The sequence below is a fragment of the Chiloscyllium plagiosum genome, chromosome 1, assembly GCF_004010195.1.
Source record: "Chiloscyllium plagiosum isolate BGI_BamShark_2017 chromosome 1, ASM401019v2, whole genome shotgun sequence".
NCBI classification, from domain to species: Eukaryota; Metazoa; Chordata; class Chondrichthyes; order Orectolobiformes; family Hemiscylliidae; genus Chiloscyllium; species Chiloscyllium plagiosum.
Window position 1 is genome coordinate 121733400 of NC_057710.1, and position 16143 is coordinate 121749542.

The following is a 16143-nucleotide window of genomic DNA, read 5'->3' on the forward strand; positions in this document are numbered from 1 at the left end:
AGCTGGGGCCCTGACAGATATCTTTGTAGCATCCTTAAACACAGGTGAGGTGCCGGAGAACTGGAAGGTTGGTCATGTTGTCCCCCTGTACAAGAAGAGTTGTAGGGATATTCCAGGAAACTACAGACCAGTGAGCCTGACGTCATGTGGGAAAGTTGCTGGAGAAGGTACTGAGGGATAGGATCTATTTATATTTATCAGTGATAGGCAACATGGTTTTGTGCGGGAGAGATTGTGCCTTTTCAACTTAATAGAGTTCTTTGAGGAAGTGACCAAGCTGATAGATTAAGGAAGGGCTGTAGATGTCATATACATGGACTTTAGTGAGGCGTTTGATAAGGTTACCCATGGTAAACTAATGGAGAAAGTGAAATCACATGGTGTGTAGGGTGTACTAGCTAGGTGGATAAAGAACTGGTTGAGCGACAGGAGATAGAGAGTAGTAGTTGAAGGGAGTTCCAGTTGTACAGATCCCACTTTCCTGGACTAGTGTCCCAAGATTTAAAACCCATTTCTATGACACAATTTTTACCCTTAGGTTTGTATCTTTAGTTTAATTTGCCTTATGACAGTTTGCTCATAGCTCAGGAACTATCACAGAGATTATTACCCTTGCAAATATACACACTGAGTAAAATCAGGAAAAGGGTTATTTGTAAAGAAATGAATCCATGACAATTGTACACTGAACAAGGACTATTACAGTGTTTGATAAGGAGAAAATTCACAGAGTTAAGTTCTGATCTTGCACAGCTTTTCCTTTATGTGCATGTAATCAGCACATTTTGATCTTCAAAAGCCCCACATTGTTTTGAAATGAAATGTATTTGTATACAATATGTTCTGCGTCAAGTCATATCTGATAGTGGGCCAAAGTAAATTATATCCCTCGAACAGCTGCATCTAACCCTGGGGAATACAGTGATTAGATTAAACCAAACCAGTACTGGGAAGCACAGATATTACTGGCTTGGATTCAGTATAACTAGAACATAACTGGACAATTTGTCATTTAGCTTCAATTATTATTCACGGTCACATCAGTATTACATTTTAATGATCACATAATTCCCTTCTAAACTGAGAAATTTATCACTGCATGGATAGCACAAATACAATATCTGTTCTCTCCTTATTGATCCATTTTTTTCTCATGGGTTAGCCAATGTGCTGTCTAATTTTCAGGTTTCTAATTGGTTAATTTATATTTTCAAAGCCTCCTCAATCATTAAACAGAAACAAACAAATATATAATCCTAATACCAGGCATTGAATTTCCAGGGTCCATTCACTTCCACAAACTACGGCAGAATTGGCCCTATTTATTTCCTGCTGGAGCGATGGGACTTTCTCAGATGACGAACCGAATTAATTAACTTTCAGTGACACATTGCCAAGAGCAACAGCAGTATTAAGCTGGCTTCTCCATACAATCAGGGAAGGTGGTTAGAAATGACATATCTAAAGAAACATTGAAGGATTTCTATTTAAGGGGGCATGGGTAAAATTCAATGGCAGCAGTAATTGTATTCAGGATTCCACTAGGAAAACAAAAAGAATGGAGGGATTGTAGCTTTGTGGAAATGGAGCTCTCCCTGTCCAAGAGTATAAAGGTATAGGGCAAAAAAATCCTCTTTCAACAGGATGACAGGAGCAGTCCAGTTAGTTGTCACCAAGCTGCAAGTTTTAGAGGTTACCTGCAGCAGGAGTATGGCACCAAGAAACTGGATCCAGTTCTGGAAAAGGCTGAATGAACTCATATGATCTGGCAATGGTGAGTGTTTACAACTCTCAACTAACAGCTGTCACAGTCTTCTGTATAGTTCTAAGCTGAAAGTGTCTTGTGGTGCAATGGTACTGCCCCTACCTCTGGGCCAGGAATCTTGGATTCAAGTCCCACTTGCTCAGAGAAGCATAATAGCATCTCTAAACAGTTAATCGGAAAGTTCTAGCACTGCTCTGAACTATATCCCTTGCTTTCAAGTAATCCTTACTCTCCAGCCTCCATCTCAAACCTCATTTGATTAGGTATTCCTCACACTCACACTTAACCAATTACCCTATTGTTTCTGTTCCTCAGTCACTATTAATCTTGTGGCTCCCACAAGTCTGAAACAATCTTTCTTTGATACATAAAAGTATTGAGCTGATATTGAGTGTATTTCTCCAAATCTCACCATATGATATATACACACATGATGGTATCATTTCCATAGTAAAAGCAAGTTACTGGGGATCAGAAATAAAAACACAAAATTCTGTAGAAACTCAGCAGCTCTGGCAGTATCAGAGAGAGGAACAAAGTTAACGTTTTAAGTTCAAGCAATAACTGCTTCTCATTCTACAAAAGAGGGAAATTTCCAATGTTTTCTGTTCTTAAAACAATTTAGCTTCTAACATTTTGTGATTAACAACAATATAATGTAAGATTTTGTGGTTCAAATTAACCATAATTTTAAGATCTACATCAATTACAAATGACTGAATTAGTTTTGGGAAAGAGGCAATCTAAAATGTTTCCTAGCTCTGATTAATTATGGGACTCATTTACAAGTGTGTTTATATAAGTTAATCGAAAGTAAATAGCCTTTAATAAGGCAGTGAATTCAGTTGTTTCACAATGGTGTACCAGCTCACAGGATCTGACTTTGTTGGACATACTCCATTGTCCTCTTCTGTTGACTGAAATTGTTCTTCCATCTCTTTTCCATTCTAGCCAGTACCCCAGTTTATCTTAAACTCTAATTGACTTCCCACTGCATGACTAGTTTGTGATCAATCTCTGATTGGCTAGGTAGTGTGTGTCCATTCCTAATTGACAGAACAAGTTTTTTTATTTGTTTGAGAGCATGTACTATTACCCCCGCCCAATGATTTCATATCATCCCAAATGTCTAATTGATTTATCAAAATATTCTGGGAAATGTGAAAGCCTATCAACCTCTTAACTGTTGAAACAAATTAAATGAAGTTACTTATCAAAAACCAGACTGATTATTTTGATCTCCAAAGAAGTGAGTCAATTAGCAATTACCTTAACACCATATTGAAGTATGTTAAACCCAAGGCCACAATAGTGTAATTGCTAGATACAGAAAAATACATAAAAATAAAAGTCCAAAAATATTATACATGGACTTGTTACATCCTTTGAAGTTACAGAATTAAACTATTTCAAAACATTGCTGTGTCCTTGAGTAAAAGCTTTTTACGTCAAAGCATTTTCATATTTTTTAGCCTGAGTTTACATTAATGTAGGACAAAAAACTGCCACAAAACTATAAACCCACGCCCTTACTTTTGACCTGGACATATGTTTATATCTCAATACAGAAGTTTTTTTTAACACCTAACCACAACTAAACAGAAATTAATGTAGTTCTTCACTTGCTTAATTCGTTCAAATGGACTGAAAAATAACAATTTTATAATAAGTCACTGTCCTTTTCACCCACCTATCAATCTCTTCTAACTGTTGATGTATGAAGTAAATTAAATGAAGCTACTTACCAAAAACCAGACTGATGTATTTTGATCTCCACAGGAAATGAGTCGCATCAGAAAGAATTATCAGCAAATATTTGACTCCTCACACTCTTCCTATTCACACTTTCCCATTGCAGGAGAAGATAGCCAAAATACAGGGAACAGACAGAAAACTAGAGGTAGAATGTGTTCAGGTCCACTGTGAGCCTGATGGAGGAGGACACACTCTGGCAATTGGCAAACTGGTCATGGTACAGCCATTGCTGATGGAGAGATGGGGTTGGCTTCAGAGACCAGGTGATAGATTGCCACATGACACTCTCACTCATGTTGAATTGATATCAATGGTATATGTATATCTACATAATGTTAATTCAGAATCTAATTTCACCCTATGATCAATCTAAACTCAATTCTTCCATTTCCAACACGTACAGAGATGAAGCTGGCAGAGGAAGTATTGCAGGAGGCTGAGGAGTCCTCCATAGAGGAGCATCATTTTGAGGATGCACTGTTACATGATTCCTCACACCATCCACTCACACCTAGTGCAGAAACACTCATCTCAGTCAATCCAGTTTCACAGGTCGAAGAGGTGGCATGTGGTGAGGAGCACTTCAAAAATGAACAGGTTAAATGCTGGAGACAATGTCAGCAATGGAGAGTCCTCAGAGATATTTCAAGCTCAGTTAGATACAGGTGCTGAGACTCTAGGCTCTAGACCTAAAGGAACTTGTGAGATGGTTATTGAGGGGCAGTGGTAGTGTCCCTACCTCTGAGCCAGCAGGCTTGGCTTCGAGTCCTACCTGCATCAGAGGTATGTAATAACATCTGAATTTCCAGAGGTCATGGACATAACATGAAGCTGAGTGAGTGTCAGGAATAAAAACAGAAATTCTGGAAAAACTCATCAGGTCTGATAGCATCAGTGGAGAGAAAGCAGATTTTAACACCTTGGTTAGTGACCCTTCTTCAGAACTTTTTTTTTGTTCACTGTCATGTAACCCCAGGCAATTGTATTGATTACCATCTCCGTTGAAAGAATGAAGGATCAAATGTGACAGGTAACCCAGTATATGCTGATTCATAACTAGGGCCTGCACATTATGGTTGACAGTTTATAGAACTTCCTTCAAATTACTGCAGTGGTAGCTGAAAGGCAGCCAAGTTCTCGCCTCTTGATTCACAGGGAAGTGACAGTGGACCCTCAGATGGAAAATGGAGAAAGTGTTTGTGCCTCTTCCTCGAAGCCCCTGCTACTGCCACTCGCTGTAGTGACCAAGTTAGCCTTGACACAGCTGCAGGTTGGGCAGATAGGCTGGACCACTGTGGGCTGAAACATCCAGACTCCACTGAGCACTGAGACCGGTACAAACCAGGTGGAAATACCAAAAAAAAGAAAATGTCTTAACTGCACAAAAAGATTTACTTAACTATTTGTTACTGTTCCACACCACTGATGCTTTCTGTTTGAATTTTAAAACTATTTTATGTGAGTTACCCATAGAGGGCTTGATGGAAAGCCTGCAATGGATGCAAAGCTTACAAGTGAAGCCTACAATTTTGCAAACCTTACAAGTGGAGCATGCCTGAACAAGAGAAATTAAAATTGTGGCTGCACTGGACATCATTGGCATCAGGATGCTTCTCTTCCTCCAAAGAGGAGGTTGCTAGATGCTCTCTATCTTCATCTTACGACAGTTTCACCCTCTCCCTGCAATGCAATGTGGTGAAGGACACAACAGACCAGAGTAACCCTGGAGACTCTTCATGAGATCCATTGAATGGAGCTTCCAGTTCTGATAAGCCCCTTGAACTGCATCTGAAACAGTCCAACAGTTTGTTGTATAAGATCCCCAGTGATGATGTGGCTCCTGTTGCACTTCTTCTGTGCTTCTGTTGGAGGATTCCTCACTGAGGTCACCCGTCAAGTACGAGTCTTCTTGACTCTGTGACCACCAGTAACTAAGTCTGATAAATGGACAGAACATGAAGTTCTGACAGCTCCCTCAACATCTAGCACAGACTTACATGATGTTCTTGCATTTCTTATGGTACAGCTGCATAAGATGCCCTCATTTTTCTTTGTGTGTGCATTAAATATTTGATTGCTTCTCTTGGAAGGGGTGTAAAATTAATGAGATAACAAATGGTACCTTTGATTTAAAACTCTTTTATTGTCACAGTCTAACAACTGTCCTGCAACAACAGGGAGGCTATAACATTTCATTTTTTAAGAAGTTACTATATCTTTTTCAAAGAGCTATATTTAAATATTCAATGTTATTGATGCTTGTGCCAAAACAGATTGCATTGTTTTTAGACAAAAAAAACAGAAGTTGCTGGAAAAGCTCAACAGGTTTGGCAGCATCTGTGAGAGAAATCAGAGTTAACGTTTTGCGTCTGAAGAAGGGTCACTCGACCTGAAATGTTACCCCCCCCCCACCGATTTCTCTCCACAGATGTTGTTCACCTTTTCCAGCAATTTCTGTTTTTGTTTCTGATTTACAGCATCCGTAGTTCTTTTGACGTTGTTTTTAAACATTTTCTTCTAGTTGAAGATGCCAGTTGTTTTTCTTTAATGAGATGTATTATCTCTGTTATATTGTGATTCAGTGCAGTACAAAAGAGGATACCAACTGTTTAATGCGATCAGCTGTCTAAAATGGTCTTTCTTCAGGTTTGGCTGGTTTGGATTGGATGTGCAAAAAGTTCCAAGTCCTATTCTAAACTACATTGGAACAGCATTAGCAGCTTTAAGGTAATGACTGACACTTTCAGAAATGTACAGAACTGTCTTGATATTATGCAGATCTGTGTACACAGAGCTTGGAATTGTTCAAATGATATACCTTGTAACCGGAATGGTAGATTCAATTTAATAAGTGTAAATAACACTAACAGACAGCATCAATATTTAAATGATCAGAGTAATGAACAAAAATGTTGGGGCAGCTGACAGCAGATGTCCACAGTTCCCTTGTCATAGAAAGACTTCAGCGCATCTTGCATATCCTGAATAAACACTTTCTGAGGCAGTGTCTCTTGGTTGTTTGAACTAGAGCTCAGCTTTTCTGAGAATGAGGAGTGATTCGAGTCTGTGTATGCTGTGCAGGAAGCTGAGAATATCCTGGACTACATGTTCCATCCTAGTCACTCCATAGCTAGAGAGAGTTCGGGAATATAGCAATCTGACAGAGAAAGAAGAGCAGACAGGATAGGAGTCTTCTTGGTGCAGGACACTCTTGAACTTATTTTCAGTGCTGAATACCGATGAGACTATTCAGGCTTTGGAGTAGTGCATCCATGGTACTATGAAGGAAGAGGAGGGCCTCAAAGAAGCAGTACAGGTACACAATCCTTTATCCAAAGCTACAAAATCCAAAAAGCTCTGAAATCTGAGGTTTCTTTGTGAAGTTTTTCTCTGCATAACAAGATTGTTTGGTGTGCAAACAGGTGACCCACCTCGCTACCCACTCGATCCATGTCACTCAGATGTGAGGTAGCAGCGTGGCCCAGCACTGGCAGGTGTCAATGATGCCTCAGTGCTCGTACTGGTTGCACACGAATCTGCTTTAGGTCATTTTTTAATTTCACTGTGAAAACGTCATTTATTCCAAAATCTAAAAAAATCTGAATTCCAAAAAAATTCTGGCTCCAAGGATTTCGGATAAAGGATTCTCTACCTGTAATCTAAAGGTATTTAATATGGTCACCTATCAAAAGTTGCTGCACGAGATAACAGCATGTGGCATAGGGGCTAAAATATTAGCACGGATAAAGGATGGGTTACTTATTGGGAAGCAATAGCTGGGTCCTCTACTATTTCAAATCTATATCAATGACCTGAATGAACAGGCCAAATGGACAGTATCTAAATGTCCAGATAATGTGAAATTAGGTAGGAAAATAAATTAGGCGAAAGTGAGGACTGCCGATGCTGGAGATCAGAGTCAATATTAGAGTGGTGCAAAAGCCCTTCCCGAAACATTGATTTTCCTGCTCCTCAGCTGCTGCCTGACCCTGCTTTTCCAGCACCACTCTAATCTTTACTGGGAAAATAAATTGTCAAGGGGAGGTAGAGAGTCTGCAAAGGGATAATTGATAGGTTAGGTGAGTGAAGAGAAAGAACAAATGACCGAATATAACATGGTTAAATATAAACTTGTCCATTTTTCAAGTAAGAATAGAAAAGCAATATACTATTTAAATAGAGAGAGATTGAAGAACCTGCGATTCAGTATGAACTGGGGTTTCTGGCACATGAACCATAGAAAATTAGTCTGCAGCTACAGCAACTGATTAGGAAGGTGAATGGAAAGTTGTCATTTATTGCAAGGCCATTGGAATATAAGTGTAGGGATATTATGCTGCAATTCTACAGGGCCTTGGAGAGACACTGATCACCATGTTGTAATATGGCATGCAATTTTAGTATCCTTATTTGAAACAAAAGATTTGGAAACAGTTCAAAGGAGGTTCTCTCAACTCATTCCTGGAATGAAGGTCTTGTCTTATGAAGAATGATTGAACAGATATTTGGCCCATATCTATCGAGGTTAGGAGGAGTAGTTAGAGCTCTTGTTGAAACATAGAAGACCTTGAGGAGATTGGATAGAGAATATAGCAGAAGAATGTTCCTTCTTGTAGTGGAGACCAAAGCTAAGGTGTATAATTTAAAAAGAGACCTCCTCTTTCAGATCGAGATGAGGAGGTTTTTCTTTTCTTCAATGGGTTAATAGAATTCTCTTCATTAGAGGTAGTGGTAACTTGGTCTTTAAATTTATTGAAGGCTGGGTTAAATAGAGCTTGGACATGCAAGAGCATTGAATGTTTTGGAGTAAGGCCAGGAAAATGGAATTGAGACTAGAACCAGCTCTTATTGAGTGGTGGAGTATGTTGGAAAGCCAACAGGCCTTCTCTTGCTTGGATTACTCAGGGTTGCATGAGCTATTGAAAATAGGAAACACATGTTACTGGATAAATGGTGCATGAGAGATCTTTGGAGTACCGCTGTGAGGCCTAGGATGTGAAGAACTTGTTCAGAATAGAAGGTTTGTACTTCGACAAATCTGGGGTCAAAAACCTCATGGGATGGGTTAACTTGCTCAATGGGATAGATAAAATTAATTTGCCAGGAGGGTAATGCCCTTGGATGAAACATTAGACAGGAACACAGAAGAGTTGGAGAGGTAAATAGTGCAAGAGTAAAGAGTAATTCAAATAGGGGGATTGAAAGAGAGGGTGAAAAACAGAAAACCTTCTAAGATCCAACTGAAATGTGTACAGTGTGATTAAAAAGAAAAGAGGTTGATAAATGGCAGGTCTAAGCTGCCAGAAGGACTTGAATATAATGGCAACAACAGGCTCAAAGAAGCAGAGGATTGGAACTGAAGATCCCTTGCTACCGGGTATGCAGTGACGATACAGGATGAGGGACACCTAGATGTATTGATTAAATAAACTATTATATCACTGTAAAGGGGATGGAGGAGCAAAGTTGCAGTTAGGTGCTGAAACTACTGAACACTGATAATGATGGACTTTGTTCAGAATAACTCAGAGAAAGAACAAACAATTTGGCCCAGGTTGATTGCAATCCAGTTCTGAAGAAGGGCCACTGGAACTGAAACATTGACTCTGTTTTCTCTCTACAAACGCTGCCAGACCTGTTGAGTTTCTCCAGCAATTTCTGTTTTTGTTTCAGATTTCCAGCATCCACAGTTTTGTTTTGGATTACAATCAAAACTGAGAAATAAAACAGTGATTGCCTCAAAGAGAAGATGGTTTGATGACAGTGTAGACATGTTCTGATGAAAGAAAAGAGGTGGGTGGGGAAAAACCTTAGAGATATCAATTCAGGTTAAAATTCCTTGATATTTAGAAACGTCTAGGTCAATAAAAGAAGTTAGCTGCTTTTGTTAAAATAAAATCATGCTTGAGTAACTTGACTAATTGATTGACAAAATAATTTATTCGGCCATTCACAGCCTAGAATATGTAAGAGCTCCACTTACATATTTATGTTATGTAAGTGGACTTTCAAAAGGTATTTTCCAAAACAACATATAATGGACTCAAATAAAAATTAGAATCCTTTGGTTAAATGGTAAGTGGCATAATGGATACAAAATTGGCATGTTGACCTTTATTGCAAGTAAGTAGTATAAAGAGATCGAGAAACTATTTTATAGGGCTTTGGTGAGTCCATACCTGAGTATATGTAAGTTCTTGTCTCCATATTGAAAAATGGATGTATTTGCAAAGGATGCAATACAGAGAAAGTTCACTAGTTTACTGCTGATGAGAGTTTTGCCCAGTGATGAGAGGTTGAATAAATTGAGCTTATAATTTGGAGTTTAGAAAAATGAGATGTAATTTCTTGGGAATATATAAGGTTCTGACGGGGCTGGATAGGGTAGCAATGGAGAGATTTCCATTGTTTTTCAGACAGGAAGTAAATATACAGTTCCCCAAGGGTGATTATAATAACTGCTGATCTTTTTTGTGCTTGTTTGACATATTCAAGATATAATTTCAAAATTTGCAAATGTCGTATCAATGAAGTGTAGTAAACTATATTAGCAGATAGTAATTGGCCTCTTCAGGTACAGACTGATGAAATAGGAAGGCGTAACAAGAAATTTAACACAGAGAAACATACACTGTGATAGAATGAGGAGAGGTAGTACAAAGAAAATTGTAGAATTTTTAAGGGGATCATCAGGACAGCTGATGAAGTATGTACATGAATCTTCAGTTATGTCCCCTTCAGGTTCTTTTGTCAAATAGTTAAAAATTAGATCCTTTATTACTGACTGGTAGCTGTCCATTCTTGTTTACTCATATCAAAACATCTGCATGAAATCCCCTTTTAGTTTTTTATATAAAAACAACAACCCAGATTCCTCAGTCTCTCCAAATAATTATTGAACCAAAGGATTCTTTCCTGTAAGTCAATTGGTTATTGTTTGCATTGTCTGTGTTTGCAGTTTTAGTGTATTTGGATAAAATGAGTAAGAGAGATTGATGTCTGAATTTCCCTAGATCCCACCACAGTTTCCAGTGAAGGAAAGACCTACAGTGAAAATGCTTTATAGCTAATAATGGACTGGAAAGTGCATCGTAGTAATGTGGGAAGATTACAATGAAAGCAAGATTAAAATGTATCTATTCAAAGGGAATACATATTCAAATACATTAAAATTATGAAAAATGCTGGAACTGTCAATTTTAGGAAAATGTTACTCAATAGAAAATCTTGCAGCTAAGTAGTGTGTTTATCTATTAGAAAAGTTTCAAAGAAGATCATAACTAATGCATTTAATGTGAGCTGTAGTGATTACTGTGTAGCCAAAAGTAAAACAGATTGCAAGTCTATTTCATATAAGGAGATAGTTCATTTTAAGACTGACATATCATAATAGATCTATGTACATCAACAATGTAGGCTTGATATTCCTAATGAAAAGTAAAGCCTGGATTTTGCAGTCAGCAGCAAGCATTGTTCTAGCTCAGAGGTGGGGAACCTTTCCATGTTGGAAGGGCACATTATGTTAATTGTAATCTAATAAGGCCGCATCCAAGAAACTTCAATTATACTTCAAAATTCACATTTTTAAAATTGTGGCCGCCAGTCTGTGAGTATTATTTCATTGAATTTTCTTTTACTCTCTGGTACATTCGTTTTAAGATTAAAATAAAAATAATAAAGGACGAAAAAAACAATTAATAAAAAATAAAAGATTTGTTCTGCAAAATTTGGATTCATTCAAAAGGCCACACACAATGGCAGAGAAAGCCGCAGGTTCCCCACTCCTGTTCTAGCCGTTCATTATGTGTCTACTTGCCAACAGACCTTCTATGGATTTTCTCACCGACCTTAGAGTGAATAGAAATCCACTTTGGTGCAACACCAGCTATAGTAAATCTGAACTCTGATTGTGGCAGCCAGCCATCCCATTAACCTATCAGTTTAATCAGTGGCATTCAAAGAATCTGAAGCCAGAAAGTCCAAGTTTGAATAGTTACAGCAAAGCCAAATTATGTATAAATAATGAAATAAAGGTGAAGGAAGAAAGATGGGCTTGTTAAACAGAGATTTAAAAAAGACAGAAATAATTGAAAGTTGAAAGTATGGGACTGCACATTGTACATGTTAATTTTGAGATGACATAACTTGTTGACCTTGATTTATCACAGCCTATAAAAAAAGTCACTGACGCTAAAATGGATATTCCTTATTATTTCTGTGTGTCTAGTTGGTACATTCCATACCTTTAGACCCTTTCATGCATTTGCAGAACCTTTCAGCAAGAAACTGGTGAAACAAAACGGTTAGAGAAGCAAGGCAGCTTAGATAACAGCCTCCTGATTTCTGCAATTAACTCCGTGTGTGGTTATTAGAAATCATTGTCAGTTTTACTGTTTCAGAACAGTGAGTAATGTTAGCCTCACTATAATTCTTACTGCAAAATCCGGGCCAAAATCTTTTCAGGAGCACAATGACAGATTTCAAACTCAGTATTCTAACTCATTTCAGCGCCGGAATTCTGATTTTTGTGAAAACTGAGAGTAAAGAACTGCCGCCAGAAGAAAAGTCCCCCTTAATAGAGGACAAGGAAATGGAAGCTCTGCAGGTGTGGCAAATGGACATAATTACATCTTAGTTGTATGTTAAGTAAACTTTCATTATGAAAGAAATGACTTGAATTATATGTATCTCCTGAATTTCTTCAGGAAGCAGCGCAGGCAGGTATGTAGCCCAAGGTCTCCCTATTGCATCATGAAATGATGCCCAACCACTTTACATCGATAACCACTTTTCCTTCAAAATTTAAAGAAACACCATTCTCACTTCTTCAAATGAAAATTAGTGCCTTTGTATCTGGTTCCTAGCTATATCTGTCTTTTTGTGGAACATTCCTTCTTCCAGTTCAACATGGGGCTCCCTTCTGCAACTTTTTCCAGAATATTGATGATTATCATCTTGTTGTAACCCTGACTCAGAAAAAAAAAATGCTTCCCATTCTACCCTTCCCTCAATTTTTATATAATTGATCTCTGATACCTCCCTTCCCTGACCTCACTATCTCAATTTCTGATCAGGTTACTAACTAATATATTAATTGTAAGTCCACTGATGCTATCTGAAGTGTATTTCCTGACCCCCTGCATTGTGAAAGGATCCTACTTCACGCTCTAAATTCCTCTGTCCCTGTTATAACTGTGCCACTGAAGCAATTCTCCATACTAGTATATCTAAAATATTTGCCCTTTTTCCTGAAATGAGACGTTCTGTAATCACAATGGTGATATCAGATACCCACAATTCTCTGAGAAAATGAAACCGCTCTGTTATCTAAGCGGGTGGATGGACAGAACTTTCAACTGTAGTCTCATCATACTTCCCACACTTTCTCCTTTCCCTCCTTCCCAGGGCGATAGTGGACTTCTTGCATCCACCTTTCACTCCATCATATTCCATGTTCCATGGATTATTTTCAGCCACATCCAGCCTAATATTTCCACCAAATATAGCATCCCCTGCCCTTTCTGAATTCTGTAGGGAGTTTAGAATTGATCCCTTTGTGATAACCTGGTTCGCTCCCCAGTCACCCCCCCCCCCCCAAGCCCCGTAGCGTGCAAACACAGGAGACAGAGCAACTAGAATTTCACCGCCTCTCTCATCACCATGCAACGCCATAAAAATACTCCTCCTGGGTGTGGGTGCAGTACACGTGCTTCTTTTAATTAAATCACTTGGATCTGCTACTCACAATGGGATCTGTTCTGCAACAGGGAAACCAAAAGCAAACTGGGTGACCGCTTTGAGGGCACCTTGATTCAATCATCAGGTATGACTTTGAGCTTCCAGTAGCCTGTCACTTTAATGCTCCACCTTAACCTCGCGTTAACCTGACCTGCTTTGCTGGACTATTCTCGTCACCCCCAATGTAAGCTCCTATTGAAACAGCACCTCGTTTCAACAATTTCAGACATAAATGCTACATTTGCCTCCCACCCCCACATTGTTTGCTTTTCTTTGGATTTGTTTCTCCCTATTTTGTTTCAGACAGCAGCATACCTACTCTTGGAACAGCTTCTGTTTCCTTCCTTTTCCTGCCCCATCACCATTCCCCTTTCCCTGTAAGGCTCAAATCCTGTCTCATTTAACTTTTGCGGACTTCCGCACTATCACAGACCTTTTTTTGTGTTCTTAAACTACATACCCTTTGCTCTAAACATATTATATCTTTAAATGTTCATAGTTCTGATGAAAGGTAAGCATTAATGTTACTTCTTTCTCCATAGATTCTAACTGACCTGTTGAGTATCTCCTGCTTTTACATCAGATTTGCAGCATCAGACTGAAATCGACTGCTATTGTAGTTCACCGGGGCAAATGATCAAGTTGAAAGTGTGTTAACCGAATCATTCAGTGCTTTTAACGGGAAGACCTAGTGATTACTCCACGTAAAGAGGGTAATCTATATGGCACAAGTTGTCAAACTTGTGTGATAGTCTGGGAGTAGCGTGTACTTGAAGATTGGTCTGCTGGATGCAGTTTTGAGCACTAGGGAGAAACATACACAATTTGGCATCCTGCTTTGTGTCATCTTTCCCCATCTTCACTGACCCCTCTCGGAGGTAGGGTCAAGATTAGAGTGGTGCTGGAAAAGCACAGCAGGTAAGGCAGCATCTGAGGAATTTCTGATGAAGGGCTTTTGCCCGAAATGTCGATTTTCCTGCTCCTTGGATGCTGCCTGACCTGCTGTGATTTTCAGCACCACTCTAATCTTGACTCCAATCTCCAACATCTGCAGTACCACTTTCGCTTTTTGGAAGTAGTGCAACCTAGATGGGCACAATGCCAACCTGCTGACATTAAAGAGCGGTTTCCTTATCGCAAAGGATTGTGGGTGTCCTGTATCACCTTTGCGGCACTGCTGTTTTCCTACTAGAAAGTACTTCAAAGAAAAGTGGGAAATTCAGTTGGATGAACAACAAATTTCCGTTAAAAGACGACCAGCATTTCTCTCTAGTTGTAAATTGGGACTCTCATTGTCTCAAAATTTTATTCAACCACATTGACTAAATCATTGAAAACTCACAACTCAATATGCGCACTGTATATTTGCCTCAATCCTCCTCTCACCATGACAACTGGACGTGTCTCTTTACAGAAAAACATTCTGTCCTATTATCCGCTTAATTTATTTATTTTTAACAATATTAATGCCACCACCTGTGACACATTCTGGATTTGACCTAATGAAAAGATGTTCCCTTCATTGCTGACATCCTATTGTCTATTATTCCCTTCTGAATTCCATGTAGCTGAATTCTAAAACACACCTAGATACTCAATTTCCTGCTTTCTTCCTCCAGGGGTTGAAAGCAATTCTTGTCTCCAGGTCTGTTTATAATTAATATAAATGATTTGGGTGAAGGGATCAAAGGTATAGTAGCTAAATTTGCTAACAACACAAAGCTAGCTAGGAAGGTGAGTTGTGAAAAGGACGTAAGGAGCCTACAAAGGGATATACATAGGTTAAGTGAGTGGGCAAAGGTCTAGCAAATGGAGTTCAATAAGAGAAATTTTGAAATAATTCATTTGGGCACATAGAATAAAAAAGACACATAATATCCAAATAATAAGAGTTTGCAGAACTCTGAGATACAGAGAGATCTGGTGGTCTAATGTGCATGAATCACTACTGCAAATAATCAGTAAAGCTATATAATTTTATCATTTATTGCAAGGGGAATTGAATACAAAGGTAATTAAGTCATACTTCAGTTATACAGAGCATCGGTGAGACCACATCTAGAGCATATTGTGTAGTACTGGTCACTGTACATACTGTCCATTGAAAGTAGTCACCCATTTTAAGACAGATGTGAGAAAACATTTTTTATTCCCTCTGAGGGCTGTCAGTCTTTGAAGTTCCCTTCCTCAAAAGACAATAGATTCTTGATTAGCAAAGAGGTGAAAGATTACTGGGGAAATGTAGGAATATAGCGATGAGGCTAAAATCAGATCAGCAAAGAGCCAAGTGACCTACACTAGATCCTTGTTCATATATCTGTGAGTCTCTTACTAACAAATTCTTTCCCCAGCCCTCACTACATTGGTAATTCACAATTAAAAATCACACAACACCAGGTTATAGTCCAACAGGTTTAATTAGAAGCACACTAGCTTTCGGAGCGACACTCCTTCATCAGGTTGTACACCCCAGTCCAACACCGGCATCTTCAAATCATTGGTAATTCACACCTGTGGTTTGCACACTGTGCACATTCTTTGCCTGCACTTAAGGAACCATTTTATATAACCCTGGATGCCAAGCCAATAAATGCAGGGAACCCATAGCTTGCAAACCATTTGCAAACAGCAGACAAGTATCATATGATCTAATAATATCTAATTGTATTATAATATCTAATTGTATCTAATGAGAGTTGGTAACCCAATTCATTTAAGTGATTGTAGAAGGGAATTTTATCTGTAGAGTGTATATTTGAGCATTAATGGAACTGCACATTTCCATGATGTGTATGGATCTATTTTACTGCATTCTAACATAATATGATACTTAAAGAGATGCTGTCACTCTCAAGGCACTAAACAGAACATGTGTGATTTATTTG

The 16143-nt window shown here is 38.6% G+C and overlaps 1 protein-coding gene across 5 annotated transcripts in view; it reads left to right on the forward strand.

Annotated features, from left to right (window-relative positions):
* LOC122552844 (transmembrane protein 144-like) overlaps nt 1-16143 on the forward strand; it is a 71504-nt gene that overhangs the window by 25225 nt on the left and 30136 nt on the right. For all 5 annotated transcript variants that reach the window (XM_043695879.1, XM_043695870.1, XM_043695898.1 and 2 more), the window contains one exon: nt 6167-6247. In XM_043695879.1, coding sequence (XP_043551814.1) covers nt 6167-6247 — 81 coding nt within the window. The remainder of the gene's footprint in view (nt 1-6166; nt 6248-16143) is intronic.